Below are 17,177 nucleotides of genomic sequence, written 5' to 3'. Positions count from 1 at the left end.
CATTCAGAGGCCTGTCAGATTCGTTTGTGACTAATCAAGTCATAAGTCGTTCCTGTCAGGGCCTGTTAGATAAGGATGCAGGCCACCATGTGTTTATGCTTGATCCTACGAGTATCCAACAGGCCAAGCAGGTAGTCCGTAAATACCAACAGGCACACATGGCTATATTTGGTTTGTCAAAGCACCAACCTAAGTTGTTTGAAGAGGAGGAATGGTGCAAAGAGGAGGAACATGCTTTTGCAGTGGAGAAAGGGCCCGGTAAGCACACAAGGGGCACCAGATAATAGGACTGTCATGCAGGGGACTTAAGCAATTAGAGCTTAAATTTGAAGAAGTCATGACAGTCAGATCCAGTAGAGGTGAATCTGGTGAACTACCATAGAAGCTTTATAAAAGCAGATTCTATTTTATGCTTTGACAGGCAAACTTCGGTTTGTGTGGCGGGGAGAATGGGTCAGAGCTTTTGAAGTTTTGATAAGAGGCTCTGATGCAACCGCCTGGGTTAGCCTTGCTGATGGGGATGGATGAGTTTATGCTTTACACCAATGCATGGAATAAATAGATCAGTGCATGGGTACCATAGGTTCAGGTCGGCAAGGAGAAGGTCATTGCATATGGTAATTATGGTAGTTATGTTCTTATTTGGTAGACTTTATTGTACGGAATGACCACTCAAGTTTGAGGTGGTTCATGGGGTTCCAAGAGCCTCAAGGTCAACTGGTGAGACGGTGGCCGGAGGAGCTGTCTCTGTTGAATATTGTGCTGCAGCACGGGGCAGGTCGTGAGCATGATAAAGCTAACGCAATGTCTTGAATGCCGGTTAGAGGCATTGCCAAGAGTGTCATGCTGGGACACGACTGGAGCAGTTACCTTGTGGCAGGTGTAATTACTGTTAAGAAGACAACGAAAGTTGGGGTCCTTTAACCATGTAGACGACGCAGTGCCGTTGGTCATAGGGGACACCGAAGCTTCCATCATAGAGCGTTTGAGGGACCTAGGACCAACAAGGGCATGGGTACGACTGTCTACGGGTTTCTTGATGTAGACGACGCAGTGCCGTTGGTAAAGGGGTTACCTGGAGGTTACATCACAGAGCATCCGGGGAACCTGAGACCAACATTGGCATGGGTACGACTGTCTACGGGTATCACGAGGGAACCACAGATGACACTGAGGGTAAGAGTGGCAAGCCAGTCCTTGCAATAGTAGTCTCAGATGCGGGATGACCCTTCTGAGAAAAGTAGCCTACCAGATGCTGGTATGGATTTAGACTACTCTGAGGTAGTAAGCTCCTTTGTGGTAGATATGTTTAAAGATGCTATTATAAACATGAGTATGGTGACCACAAGGAGGGTTGAGACTGAGGCTGTTTAGGGCCTCGGTAATCGGTAATACAGTCACGTCTGGACAGTCAGTTCAGTGCCTACTGTAGGACAACCAAGTTCACAGTCTGAGGTCCTATCCCCGGAAAGGACAAACAAAAGACTTGCCGTGCTTAAGGGTGCGACAGGTACCTCTGACTCTACAAAGGGTCTGGGGTCTAGCCTTCAGAATTCCATCTCGGTACCGGATCAAGGAGCTCTGAGGGATAAAATTGGACTGTGTAGTTGGTGGTTCTTAGTGGTGGAGCTGAGTGAAGTGTTGAAAAAGGATGAGAAGTTGCTGTTTGTTTTGGATTGGTAATGAGGTAGGACAGATCCGGCATAGTCCGATCTGTTTCGTGCCAGTCAAGCGGCTGAGTCATATCGGTGAAACAAGGAACAGTTTCTTCTGTTAGATTGTGTTTTATGTTAGTGTGACTAAGGTCAAGATGGCATTCATCTTGGTATGCTGAAAAGTCTGAAGGAGGAAGCTATTGAACTCAGTCATGGCTTAACTTCTTTGGGACATCGGACTAAGAAACAGATTAGTCCGGTGAAGCCTCGTCCTAGAGACCCTTGACCAGGAATGTATGGCCTCACACAGTTTTACTAGGATAGGGCAGGCACCGCAAGGCCCTGTCACAGAGGGGACTTGAGCTCTGCTTGGACTAGCAGTAAGGTTACCTAGGCCCCCACTGTTAGGCAAAGCTCAGGTAGAAGCAGCTGTGTGAGGTTAGGGTCAGCCGTCTGTTTGACTAAAGGTTGTTTATTAGTAAGTGTTCGGCTGCTGACCATTCTTGGAGTACGAACAGTTCTTATGATAGCATTGACTATCTATAGAAGAACTGAGTCTGTTTAAGCCATAGGGGCTGATCCCGGTGCACTACGGATGCGGAGATCCATGGTCGCCGGTAGCGGTGGTATTGTGGCTAAAGTGACACAATACTAGTACTGGTTAAACCCAGGAACATCTCATATTTATGAGCAAGAGACCATGGTATACTTTCATGGTCTAAGGGACCATGGTATACCTCCATGGTCTAAGACACCATGTCTACTTCCATGGTGTAGGGACTACCTCCTTTCAATAGGAGGGGGAAAGAGTGTAGTGCTCGCGTACGGTCTGGTACGGCCTACGGGGCGATAGCCTGAACCCGGAACACAGCAAGAGTGATTTCCCTTGGCGCGGGCAGCACGAAAAGACATTGCTGGTGTTGCTAGTCAATATTATTTGGCTATTGTCCCGAACAGCATAAAGTACAGACTGATTCCACCTGGTAAGTTTCCCACAGTTACAATACTACTTTGTCTCTTAAGCCTAAGTTTTAACACCTGATGTGTCTCCTCATTTGAAGAACTTCCGCATCCTTTACTGGCTCAGAAAATATAGGAAACAAAAAGAATCTCAACAAAAATTGACGAAAGTCAAACCCAAAAAATAGTTTTGCGTTGTTTGTATACTTAAATATGAGGGAGATATGTCAAAAATTTAAACAATAACAACACAATACCTTTGTTTAACTATTAAAATTGTTTTCTTTCACGTGAACCTGTATCTTCGTTTTAATTTCTGTATTTTCTGTTTACCAACGTGCGAACTTTCCAGACGTTCGTCAGAACATGCAAATTAGTTGTGTCCCGCTTTAGCAGCTTCAACGAATCGCAATCGATAACTTGGCGCACAGAGACCGGGAGCAAGTAACTGAAAGAAGAGTATTCACACTAAAGTTAAAATTTGTCAACTTCCGGGACCGGCAAATATTCGCATGTTGAACGAATCTACCACAAAATGACTTCGCAGCAACCTCCAAAACAACAGCAGGTATAATATTTAAGATAAATGCTAAAAAATTTATCAGGCAGTATCTTGGTCTTGTAAATTTTGATTTTTAAATTTACACCCGCGTCGATCACAATTTCTGCCCGATTCGTACCCGAGGCGAAACGTCACAATTTGCCTCAGTCAAAATTTCAAATGCATTTTTTTGTTTCACTTGGGGTCAAAAATAAAAGTTGTAAAACTCTTTTATTTTAAAATTTTTTAATTTACCATATACCTTGGTTCTACAAAAACAATGGTGGTTGTCGCTGCTGATAGTTCGACAATATTTTTTTTTCGATATAAAAATGAATCTTCAGGGAATAAAATAAAACAGACATGCCCATTTTTAAAGGACGTTTTATTCAAATAACTCTTTGAGACCAACAAAATTGTTACCACATGATAAGGGTACATAAAGTAATGTAGAAAACCCAAAAAACTAATAATTACAAAAAGATTTGTAGTTATTATCTTCTTTCGAAGTTCAAAATTCTAAAAATTTTGTTTTTCTCTTGCTTTCAGTTTTTGCATTACCTTTTGAAATGCTTTTAAATTCAACTCAAATATGTTTTTTCTAAAAATTTCGTCATTTCTCTTTAATAATGGTCTCATTTTTGTGATTACGACTATGTTGGCAGGGGATATCGCAATTTTAAAATGAAAGCCGAAATTTACCCAAAAAGTCTACGGACCAAGACATCATCGCCAAGTGCTTTCTCATGGGTTTTTTAGAAGACAGTCTTTTAGTTCTGTTGAACTTTTTATGTTTAAAATGATCAAGACAAGTAAATAAAAAAAAAAACAAATTTAAGAAAAGAAGTATAATGACGGTTTCTTCGGAATGTGTTTTCGAATAATTGAAGGATTTGAACAACTGTGACTAAATCAAAATGTCATTATGTGACAAGTTCTGTGCTGTTTGCTTACATAATTGGGACTAGCTTTTTTCATATTTCACTTTTATACTAAAAATAATGATACTTGAAGGTTTCCTCACGAAATAGGCTGTTAAAAATCTCCTTCAGCTTGGTGTCTACGGAAAAGACATTTGACCATAATTTCGGGTCTAAAAGACAGATAGAGTAATAAGTTTCTGATCAATGCTCATGCATTAATGGGCTTAAGACTGACCTTGCAGCCTGTTATTAACACCATTTAGACTATGTTTATTTATCTGTAATAACTTTTAACCTTAACTAACAGAATAAACCACAATCTTCCTGAAATTGGATGGTGGAAGAAACCACCGATAGACTTTGTTGAGGAAAATTTTTTTACATGCTGTTATCAACCAATCAATCAAAAAATGGTAAAAAAAAGTATAAACACAAAGTTTAACATGAAGAACTCTTATGAGTTCATCTAAACATTTCATTAAAGTAGAACATTAAAAAAGTAAGAAGAACTTGTTAAACTTATAGCTGAGAACAACATCTTAAAAAGATTACAACTGTGTGACTGTCTTAAAATGGAAACTAATGAAACAAACCCCCTTGCTGACTGCTTAAATAGCTGTATGTTGTAAAATACTCATATGACATTTATTCTGTGAGATCCATAACTCATACTAATATTTTAAAAGTAGTCCTGCAAAATAAAATTCCTGGAATTTTAACCTGTTTACAGAATAATTAAATGTTCACTGGAATATTTTATCACTTAGTTTTGAGTCAGCTAATGACTTACATATTATGCTTTTTTCTTAAAATTCCCAAGATACATTCTCTTTTTAGCCAGTAATATTTTTTTGGATTAATATTGACCTTTTTCCATTATATAAGATAGTATGACCGAGACAAAGTTTTTTTAACTATCTTTTTATCACATTTACTTCTTTTTTTCATGTTATCACCTATATTACAATGTAATATTATTTTCTTATACTATTTTATTACAAATGTTAGTAACTCCAATGGTAAATCAAAACTATAATTTCAAAATTCTAGACCTCTGCCTCTGAGCATGGGGAAGTTGGCAGTTACTTGCAGAGAACATGTTTGTACAGTACAGAATCAATTAAACCCTTGTTAAGTTACATAACTGAAATTCTGTTGAAAAAAGGGCATTAAACCCACAAAAACAAACAAAACTAAATAGCTCCATTTTTTGAAAGGAGAAAGCGCAAGGAGACTACGGTAATCACATAGTAAATTGCTTGTAATTTCTTTTTAAGATGATTTAAACTGCTTCAATTTTATGTGATTTCAGTCAGTTTCAGAATAAAAAATTGATAGGCAAATGAAAAAGAATGAATCTTTGAAAACCAATCACCATGTTATCTTGGCCCTGAAGAGCACAGAAATATGCCATTGATGGATTATAACAAAATGTTTAAGTTGAAAGTGGACAAGCCCACACCAGTCTAACAATAGATCCATTACTCCTTAGAAATATGACCAAATGTCAAATGATTTTGCTTCTATCTCTCATTCTTTCTGTTTTAACTAACTTGTAAAAGATTGTTTTTTTTTTGCATTTCATAGTCTCTTGATTTATTTCAAAGAACTCTTGATATATTTCTAAGGTCCAGTGCTGGTTTTTTATTGAAAATTGAAAATAATGAATAGTATTTGCGTAATGTCTTGTCCGTAGACACCCTCATTGCATGCCTTGTTTTTGCCATAACAAAGGGAGGGTTAGAAAGAAATGTATTATTCCTTTTTTGATAGCTTTTAACATTTAATAAGTCATGTAATAAAATTAAAACTATTCTATATCCATTGTACTTCTCAGATTCAGATTGTACACACAAGAATAAATGGGTAACATTTTTGCATTTGGGAAGAAGTAAGTTTCATTAGAAATATATTTATTCTATATTTTGTATAAACATTAAGTGTGGTGTATCATTTAAACTTGATAAATACTCCAGTATGATTTTATAAATTTTATTTGTCAAAAAACCTTCGTTTTCTTTAGTGTCTAGGACAAGACTGTTCTACGGACAAGAATTTTGCAATTCAACAACTATTTATGTCTATATAACCCAGTTTAATTCCGTCTAATGTTTATCAACTTAGACACTAAACCTAGCAGCTTTCATACCAACGGTGATCAAACTCTAATATTGTTTTCCTTCACAAAGAAAATAGGTGCTTTCGGAAGGACAAAAAATTGGCGCATTTATCTTTGTCTGTTCAGAGTCAAATTTGAGGAGATAAGAAAATTCCACCTGAAAAAAATGCTATTAAATTTTCAGAAGGTAGACTGAAATTCACACAGAGACAAATAAGACAGTAAAAAAAGAAATATTTCTAATGAAATCACATATTGATATGGGGGAAGAGCAAAAAGGCAAAAATATAACAAACGGTCATGTCAGTCTTCAGACATTCTTCTGTTTGTGGGTGACATAGACAGCTGAAATAACTTGCCCGCTGGGAAAAAAGACGATTTTCCTGTAAACCAAACAACACAAAAAGGTCTTGCTGGTTCAGGTTTTAATTAAAATGAAAAGACAAAAAGCACATTTTTGTTTAAGGTGAAACAAAATAACGCTGAATTTTGGGCCTTTTTTCTGTTATTGGACAGCATGGGGGTTAGTTTTTATGTACATCAGCTACCCGATAGTAGTTTTACCTGCAACTGGGTAGTGATAGTAACTCCTGAATGTGCTGAAGACAGAATATATAAACATGCACTTTTAAATTTGGGTGTATAACATGGAGCACCTAAAAAGTATGCATTTGATTGTGACTGAGGCGAATGGGATTTTAATGTTGATACTGAAAACAGTGTTGTTTTTTTATCTACTATTTTGGAATAAGGGCCTTTACAGTTGTTAAAAATGGACTGTTTTATTTCAGGATTAATGAACATAAAATACTTTTTAATCAAATTTTATAGGAAATATTTAATCATTAATTGACATTGAAAACAAAACACAAAAGTGACAAACATATATCCTACAAGCAAACATGTATCTCTTTTTGAGCATGCAATATCTAGACATGAATATGTCATGTGATTCATCACTTAGATGATATGATTCCAGCCACTGACATCATTACTGTTAGTTTTTCTAAATTTTACTTTCAGTTTTCATTTGACTAGTTTTAGCTGTTGCAGGTATGGTATATTTTTTCAGAGGTAGACGAATTGATACAGCACTTTTTCAATTTTGGGAACAGGTCCTATACCAGTTGAATTTGGAAAATGAACCACATTTTTTTTACTCAAATTGGGAAAAATAACTGGGTTTCTACTCAAATTGGGAATATTTATAATAAGTTAATAACATCATTTATAACACGTCCTCCTTTTATTCAGTGTATATACCATGCCATAAACATGATACATGATTGAATTCATAATGCAGTGTCATGCAAATTAAATCCTCCTTTAAAGCGCCAGTAATCATGAAATGCTTGTTTGCATACAGCTTGCTGGATCTTTATAAAACTTGATCTGTAGCATTATTATAAGGTCCTCTCCAAAATTTTATCAAATGGGGGCGCTTGGCCTAGTTTAGGAGCTGCTAGGGCTACAAACATACCTTCAAAAGACGTTTTCTCACGAACAACATGATGGATTTTCTCCAGCATTATAAGTTCCTGCCCAAAATTTGTTTCAGATAAGGGTGCTTGGCCCCTTTTAGGGGTAGCTAGAGAAACAAACAGAAATTCTTTAAAAGACTTCTTTTAAAGAACCACTTTATGGAAATTTCTTAAACTTGGTCTGTTGCATCATTATAATAATAAAAATGATAATAATAATAACTTTATTTATTGAGGAAGGCACAGTTGGGGCTTGCCCAATCTTCCCTGTGGTCCTCTTTATCATAATTTACAAACAATATACACAAAAAATATACATGACAAAGAATTCACAAAGACAAATTAAATTCTATAATACCGGTAGATAAATTTATTAGAGGGTTTTCTCTCAGTTTTGTTCAAATAGAATCTTCTAGAACTAAAAATAGAAATGCATTTCAACGACTTCTTCTCTTGCCTCATTTGATAGATCTTTAACAGACCTGGCCTATAGCATCATTATAAAGTCCTCTCCAAATTTAATTGAAATATCAGACCTGGCCCGTAGCATCATTATAAGGTCCTCTCCAAATTTAATTGAAATAGGGGCTCTTAGCCTATTGGGGCTTGCTAGAACTAAAAACACTTGAACTTGTCATGTACAGCCTAATGGGTCTTTATCATACTTGGTCCTCTTTCAGATTTGTTTTAAATATACAGTCATGTATAAATAAATGGATATGGGGGCAACTTGGCATTTTTTAGAGGCAGCGTTAAGCAACTTCTTCTCATGAACATGGTTCTTCATCAAATTTGGTCTAACCCTAACTCTAGGTTCTCTTCTAGGTTTATTCAAAAAGGTTCACTTTGTGCCAAGTTTTATAAGATTTCTTTCGAGAACCTCATGTTAGATCTTCATCAAACTTGATCTGCAGTACCACTTTTAGATCCTTTACAAAGTTTATTCAGATGGGAGCACATGACCCCATTTTAGAGGCCACCAGAGCTAAAAACTGTAAAACATTTAAACCTTACTGTGCTGGACATGATTGATACTGTATTTGCTTCCAGTGTAAATTTCATGATCTGTGCAGTCTGATCATAATCTGCACTGTTCATCATTCAGTCAGTTTCTTTTTGGTAAGCACCCCTTTAAAAAGTTAATGGTAAATTGAAAGATGGACAAGTTCATTAAAGAAATTTAGTAGGGTAAACAACCTATTCTCCTGAAGCCCTTGATCTTCACCAAACTTGGTCTATATAGTCCTTGTATGGACCTCTCTCACATTTATTCAGATGACTCCAAGCTAAAAATAGAAAAACATTTAAGCAGGTTCTTTTCATGAAGATCTTGATGGATCATCACCAAATTTAGCAAAGTAAAGGGGATAGGCATAGGACTTTAAAATTTTCCCGAATTAAAGTTTGTTAACATTAATTTAATCTTGCTTTCATGCTAAAATGTTTTATATACTTATTTGCATATGTATCAGCATTTGCCATATTGGTTACTTCACTCAAAAATCTAAATTTTGAATTTTAATCATCACTTTTTAAATAAAATCTATAGATTACATAATAAGTTGCAAAACTATTGTAAGTGTATATAAATAAAGAACAAGATACAATAGTTGTGCGCCAAGCCCTCGAATATTCTTTTAAAGTATAAAATACAATAAAGCAAATAATAGCGAATAATAGCAAACCCAGTTAGATTCACGAAAATATTAGATAGGAAAAACATTGAAATCATATTTGTCTAAAAACTTAAGTCTTAGATTAGATATTTAGCATGTAGCATTCTAATGTATTCAAATCATGCCCCTTAGGTTAAAATTGGCCACTACCGAAGGTTCACTTGTTAAAATTGGCAGCATCAGGATGTTTTATTCCCCACTGCCAAAGTACCCAGCTATTTTGCCCACAAGTCACAGGCCTGGGCCCATTCCCCTCACAGTAAAATGAAACCACTACTGTAAGAACTATTGACTGCAAATCCTGTTGTTGCCCATGTAGGATTTCACTTTTATTATGCTGCCCTTCGAAGAAGGAGAGGTATATTGTTTTGCAGATGTCTGTCGTTTGGTCGATATGTAGACCGATCCATTTCCGGATGATTACTCAAGAACGCTCAGGTCAAAGATCATGAAAGTTGATAGGGAGATTGGTCATAATCAGCAGATGACCCCTATTGATTTTGAGATCTGTAGGTCAAAGGTCAAGGTCACAGTGACCAAGAACAGTTAAACAGTTTCCAGATGATAACTCACCAAATGATTTGTTCCTTGTGCAATTACTGAATGCATCAAGGGGGTCATTTTATGTTCTACGAGCTCTTGTTGTGGGGCCTCTGTCTTGTGGTCACTGACTTCAAATCACTTGCCTCTTACCAATATGGGATCAAGCGTCGCATGGGCCTTGGAATCTTCATTTGAGAAAGCCATCCAGCTTGCTTACAAAACGTCGATGGTTCTACCAAGATACCCGCCAGTGATTAAATAATACACAGAGAGGCTTGAGTCTTCCGCCACCATCAAAGCTGGAAAGTCGCCATATGGCCTATAATTGTATTGCCACAGTGTTGGTGCTACATTAAACCTAACAAAAACAAAAACACAAACATCACAATTCCCCTCATATAAAAAGAAACCCCTACTCAGTACTGTAAGAACTTTTTTGCATATCCTGTTCTTGCGCTTGTAGTAACTCATTGTTATTGTCTATTCTAGACGGAGAAAGGAGCAGGTGATAAAGAAAAGAAGAAGAAGGAGACTATTCTTGATTTATCAAAATACCTGGAGAAACCAATCCGAGTCAAGTTCAGTGGGGGAAGAGAAGGTAACATCATTTATTTATATACTTAAGGTAGTTAATCACAAAATAATTCCAAAAACTGTGATAAAATCAGCTGGGTATTTTGGGATCTCTTTAATCATGTACAAATGTCTCAAAAAATAAACACACATTCCATTTGTAAGAAGTTTCATAAAAATAAAACTTCAATGTTGTAAAAACAAATTCTGTACCAGAAAATGTCATAAGATGTGTGAGTGCTTGGTATAAAAAGGTGGTATCTTCTTTACTTCCCAGGAACTGCAACCACCCCAGACTTAGCCATCACATTATATATACAGGCATTTTTACAAGGAAATTGGGAAGAGGCCATGGCCTTTTTAATTTGGAAATTCATACACGATAATAACTCATTTTTGAAATAGTGCATTTTATTAAAACAGAGCCATTTTCTTTCTGCAAAAGTTGTCTGTAACAGGGAGAAGTTTGGTGGTTTCTTAAATGATCCCATTACCCTTGTTAAGTATTTTTTTCACAATTTAGGAAGGTTCTCAGCAACAATCTGAGAAAAAATAAGCTTCTGTTCAGCTGGAAATGGACAGAATACCTGCCTCTCTTATATAAGGATGAAAAGCCATGATATATTCCCAACTCAAAATGATATTGGCCCAGTTACCCCAAAACTGCAGAGAAATGCACAATACTTCATTTTGCAATGCTTTCAGAGTAGTATTAACTTATAAGGATAATTAATCTTTACCCTGTTAAATTTATAAAATGGTTGGGCCATTCATTCAATTTGGGCAGTACCAGTTGTTAATTAAAGGGATGCTGTCTGAAACATTAATGTGCATTATATTTTTCAGCCAGTGGTATACTGAAAGGATATGATCCACTGTTAAATCTTGTATTAGATGACACCACAGAATATTTGAGAGGTAAGATATGATCCTCAGTTAAATGTTGTATTAGGTGACACCCCAGAATATTTGAGAGGTAAGATATGATCCTCAGTTAAATCTTGTATTAGGTGACACCACAGAAAATACATTTGAGAGGTAAGATAATAAAGATATGATCTTCAGTTAAATCTTGTATTAGGTGACACCACAGAATATTTGAGAGGTAAGATATGATTCTCAGTTAAATCTTGTATTAGGTGACACCACAGAATATTTGAGAGGTAAGATATGATCCTCAGTTAATTCTTGTATTATAGGGTGACACCACAGAATATTTGAGAGGTAAGGTGTGATCCACTGTTAAATCTTGTGCGTACATGTATTTGATGACACCACAGAAAATTTGAGAGGTAAGATGCAAGCCATTGTTTAATCTTACATTAGGTGACACCACAGAATATTTGAGAGGTAAGATGCAAGCCATTGTTCAATCTTACATTAGGTGACACCAAAGAATATTTGAGAGGTAAGGTGCAATCTAGCGTTAATTCTTGTACAGACATTAATTAGGTGACACCAAATAATATTTGAGAGATAAGGTACAATCCATTGTTAAGTCTTATACATATTTGCTTGTATAAAATCTTTTATTAGAGGTAAGATATGAACCAATGTTAGGTAGTTTTAGACATAAAGCATTGTTAGATGTCTCATAATTTAAGATTGAAGGAACTGAGGGCTTGTGGGTTAATGTTGGGATCCAGTCTCAAAAGTCAGTATTTGATTGGTTTATTCTGCATTCAAATCTGGAATTGACCAATGGCAAGGCTGAATTCTGAGACTGGTTTATACCCTTGCATTTTTCCAGTGAGTCTAAACCCAGTATTTATGATAAGAATATTAATGAAATTCAATTTTTCTGATATTATCAAATATTATAAAATTATGAAATACAGCAAAACGATCTTTGTAATGAATTCAACAAATAACTTTATCGGTTTTTAGCTCACCTGAGCCAAAGGCTCATGGTGAGCTATTGTGACCACTCAATGTCCGTCGTGCATCGTGTGTCCATCAACATTTTCTAAAAAAGTCTTCTTGAAAACCACTGGGCAGAATTACACAAAACTTCACAGGAATGATCCTTGGATGGCCTCCTTTCAAAATTGTTGAAAGAATTGAATTCCATGCAGAACTCTGGTTGCCATGGCAACCCAAAGGAAAAACTTTTAAAACCTTCTTGTCCAAAACCACAGGGCCTAGGGCTTTGTTATCTGGTGTGTAGCATCATCTAGTGGTCCTCTACCAAAATTATTCAAATTATCCCCCTAGGGTCAAATATGGCCCCACCCCGGGGGGTCACATGGTTTATTAGCTCACCTGTCACAAAGTGACATGGTGAGCTTTTGTGACCGCTTGATGTCTGTCTTCCATCGTCAGTCATGGGTCATGCCCCGCCTCGGGGGTCCCAAGTTTTACATAGACTACATATGAAAAAAAGTTTAAAAATCTTCTTGTCTGAAACCACAACACTTAGACCTTTGATATTTGGTTTGTAGCATTGTCTTATGGTCCTCAACCAAAATTGATCAAATTGTACCCCTGGGGTGAAAAGAAGCCCTGCCCTGGGGGTCCAAAGTTTTATATAGACTTACATAGGAAAAAAACCTTAAAAATCTTCTTGTCTGAAACCATACGACCTATGCTTTTGATATTTGGTATGATGCATTGTCTTGTAGTCTTCTACCAAAATTGTTCAAATTATGCCCCTTGAGTTAAAAAGAGGCCCCGCCCTGGGGTCACTTAGTTACTATGTGAGTTATATAGGAAAAAATACTTAAAAAATGTAGGGCTGTCATCGATAGAAACGATATCGATGTATCAATGATATTTTTTTGTCGATCGATTATCGATTCCCATTTTCAAAAATCGATATTTTACAGAGAGAAAAAACTTTCCAGATAAACACTCAGACCCTCAAAAACTATTAAGTTCACAAAGTTGTTAATTTGGATAAATGAAAAAGAGATGTGAAGGCAAAATAAAAATGAAAGGTTTTATTAATTTTTATTTATTTCTTTTATTTCATAAATACAAATACAACACAATCAAACAGTAATATGAAAAGTAGGCAACAAAACTAAAAATAGCATTTACAGGAAGGTATATAGTATGCATATGAACAAATAGATTGTTAATCTAACTTAATAATCGATATATCGATGTATCGTCGATATTTGTCTTCTGATATATCGGTATCGTCGATATGCCTAAGACCCAATCAATGACAGCCCTAAAAAAATGATTTGATCCTATTTCCAAGACTGTTTAATAATAATTACCTGATGACCCCAAGTAATATGATGTCACTTGACTGTGACCTTGACCTACTGACCTACTTTCTTGTTTTTTTAAGAGACAGCCTTGAAATTTTGATGACATACACAGTTTTGCACACCAATCGTTAAACTGAATTTCATTGACCATGAATGTAACTTACTGACTTTCTTAATATTTTATCATCAGTTTCATCTTTGAAACTGGTAGCTCGTATTACTCAGGTGAGCGATCCAGGGTCACCATGACCCTCTTGTTAGATTATGGCTAGGAAAGTTCTATCTACATGTGTAATCTTTATATTTTAGATCCAGATGATCCGTACAAATTGACTGAAGACACAAGGAGTTTAGGACTTGTTGTGTGCCGAGGCACATCAGTTGTCTTAATTTGTCCATCAGACGGAATGGAAGCTATAGCAAATCCTTTCGTGCAGCAGGACGGATGAGTGGGTGTTAACATACTGTTGTTATGAACATGTACGAAGATTTAGGTGTACAGAAGAATTTGGAGGATATCGTTTTGATGTATATATGATGACTGCAATACATGGAAGAACATCTACAAATAAAAATCGTTGAGAAATGGAAAGTTATTAAGGACAGTTGTTAAGTACTGTTTGAAAAAAAGAACAAAAGTTATTACTGAAATGATCTTTTCTCCAGAGCACCACTTCTAAACTCTAAAAAGACAGTTTGTTATATTTTCAAAGATAGTGTGCAGTGCTTTAAAACACCATAACTCCAGTAGATGATAACTTAAGTAATGGAGTAATCTCTTCTAGAGAACAGCATTTTAATGTCAATATTAAATGATACCTGGAATAAATAGGACTAATATGCCAGTATCAGCAAAGAAGCAAAACTAGTTCTAAAATTAACAAGTACTATCTGGAAAAAACAACAGTTACCTAATAATCTCTTCTTTGGAGCACCTTTTTTAAAGAAGACAGTTTCTTATATTTGGTCCAAATAGATCCTGTTTAAAGTTAGTATGCAGTGCTTTAAAAGCACCATAACTCCAGTTTACTAGTTATTTAAGAAATAATAAGTTCCCAGATGTGGTTTGTCGTAGAATAACCAGAGTTTTGAGTTTTTATGCGTAAGAATATATCACGAAGGCCGTAGACCTGAGTGATATATTGTTTCGCATAAAAACTCAAAACTCTGGTTATTCTATGATAAATCACACTTGGAAACTTATTATTTCGATTCTAACACGACATACTAGTATCAACAGTGTTAGAAAATAATAGTAACTACTTTTTACGACCGTGTTATGCACCTGGATCAGGTGACATCATTGCACGTGAGTGATATATTGCAGTATAACCCGAGATAGATTTTGCTCTACATGAATGTAGATTATTTGCTGGTCGTGTTAGAATGATAACTAAATTATGAATTTGTCTTTGTTAGATAATAGCTTTATAAATGTCATTGTTAATTGATACCTGGAATAAATGGGACTATAAATAATCAGTCCTTTTAGTTTTCAGTGCCCAGGAATCATACATACATGTCGCTTTTATAATTAATAACAGTGCCCAAGAACCATAACTACATGAACCATTTAAAGTTAAGCAGATGGAACTATATTCTTTTCAAGACAATAGGTAAAGATGTCAAAGTTTATTGAGAAATGTTTAATGCCTTATAGGGCTGTCATTGATAGAAATGATATTGATGTATCAACAATATTTTTTGGTCGATTGATTATCGATTCCCATTTTCAAAAATTGATATTTTACAGAGAGAAAAAACTACCCAAATAAACACTAAGACCCTAAAAAACAACTAAAGTTCACAAAGTTGTAAATAGGGATAAATGCAAAAAAAGGAGTGAAGGCAAAATAAAAATGAAAGATGTCATTAATTTTTATGTATTTCTTTTATTTCATAAATACAAATACAACACAATCAAACAGAAATATGGAAAGTAGGCAGTAAAACTTAAAATAGCATTTACAGGAAGGTATATAGTATGCATATGAACAAATAGGTCGTTAATCTAACTTAATAATCAATATATCGATGTATCGTCGATAATTGTCTTCTGATATATCGGTATTGTCGATACGTCAAAGACCCAATCAGTGACAGCCCTAATACCTTACATTTTGAGAGGAAAATATTCAAACAACATCAAATAGGAAAGAAAGATTGTTTCACATGAAAATTAAATGGCATATTAAACATGTATATTACTCTACACAACCACTGATTAACTGTTTACTGGTAAACACATTGAATTCCAGGAAAGGGCTGCTTAAAGGGGCCACACTTCAGACAGTTCAGCGTCTTTAAAAACTCACCATTTTCAAAGAACTGTTACATATCTTCGTTTTGATGGGTTTGCAATAATGTCCCAGTGCTTAAATTTCACATAACTAGGCTGAACATAGTTTTTCAGCAATTGTTTATTTTTATTTCTTTACAAATGGTATTCATTTTTAAAGGGGGACAACTGTTTGAGACTATTTTAAGTATCCATCGTACGGAAAGGTACAGCAGAACATGTAACGGTCAGGTAGACTGTTGTTCGTTATCAAATATTTCTGTGTTTTGAAGACACACTCCTAAACCTTAATAATTGAATTGTTTCCCCATTTGTTTTTTAGCTCACCTGTCACAAAGTGACAAGGTGAGCTTTTGTGATCACGCAGCGTCTGTCGTCCGTCCGTCCGTAAACTTTTGCTTGTGACCACTCTAGAGGTCACATTTTGAATGAGAACAGGTTTGTACTGGTACAGAATCCAGGAACACCGGTTAGGTTAACTGCCCGCCGTTACATGACTGAAATACTGTTGAAAAACGGCGTTAAATCCAAAACAAACAAACATTTTGAATGGGATCTTTATGAAAGTTGGTCAGAATGTTCACCTTGATGATATCTAGGTCAGGTTTGAAACTGGGTCACGTGCTGTCCAAAACTAGGTCAGTAGGTCTAACAAGAGGGCCATGATGGCCCTATATCGCTCACCTGTTATCATTGCACTTGAGGACAAGAAGGTCCTCAGAAAAAATATCTAAGTCCAAAGGACAGGAACAACAAAGGAAAGAAATTTAACCAAAAAGAAAAAAAAATTCTTACAAGGTACAGATATGTCAAAATACACCTAAAAATTGGAGGTACCATCCATGTTGTACCACAGAAGAGTGGTCTCGGTTTTTCCCTACGGCCAATAATAAAAAAGTTACTAAAAATAAGCTATTTATAGTAACGTAAAAGGGAAGTAATTAAAAAGAGAACTGTTGAAAGTGAACAAAAGAAGGATCTGCCAAATAAATCTGTTGACATAAATGAAAGTTCAGATCAGTATCTTCATTTGTTACGGAGATATACCCATTTTAATTTGAAATAAAGGGAGGTAATTTGACATAAAATCAGTCCATGGTTATCTACCCTGATTGGCTCAGTCCAACTAATGACAGTAATGAAATTTCAAATAAGTCCTATAAGTAATTACTAATATAAATCCATTTTG

General features: G+C 35.7%; 1 protein-coding gene across 1 annotated transcript; it reads left to right on the top strand.

Annotated features, from left to right (window-relative positions):
• Positions 1-3,150: 3,150 nt before the first annotated feature.
• LOC123565577 (U6 snRNA-associated Sm-like protein LSm7) lies at positions 3,151-14,199 on the top strand. The gene is made up of 4 exons (XM_045359445.2): positions 3,151-3,183; positions 10,388-10,496; positions 11,318-11,389; positions 13,999-14,199. Exons 1-4 carry the CDS (start codon positions 3,151-3,153, stop codon positions 14,136-14,138), a joined length of 354 nt encoding a protein of 117 aa, XP_045215380.1. The 3' UTR covers positions 14,139-14,199.
• The last annotated feature ends 2,978 nt before the right edge of the window (positions 14,200-17,177 follow it).

Source organism: Mercenaria mercenaria, chromosome 19, assembly GCF_021730395.1.
Source record: "Mercenaria mercenaria strain notata chromosome 19, MADL_Memer_1, whole genome shotgun sequence".
NCBI classification, from domain to species: domain Eukaryota; kingdom Metazoa; phylum Mollusca; class Bivalvia; order Venerida; family Veneridae; genus Mercenaria; species Mercenaria mercenaria.
This window is presented reverse-complemented; position numbering and strand designations above follow the sequence as displayed.

Coding starts and splice junctions, on each gene's coding strand:
- LOC123565577 (XM_045359445.2), top strand. CDS start 3,151: ATGACTTCGCAGCAACCTCCAAAACAACAGCAG. Junction 3,184..10,387: donor AACCTCCAAAACAACAGCAG/GTATAATATTTA, acceptor TGTCTATTCTAG/ACGGAGAAAGGAGCAGGTGA. Junction 10,497..11,317: donor GTTCAGTGGGGGAAGAGAAG/GTAACATCATTT, acceptor TATATTTTTCAG/CCAGTGGTATACTGAAAGGA.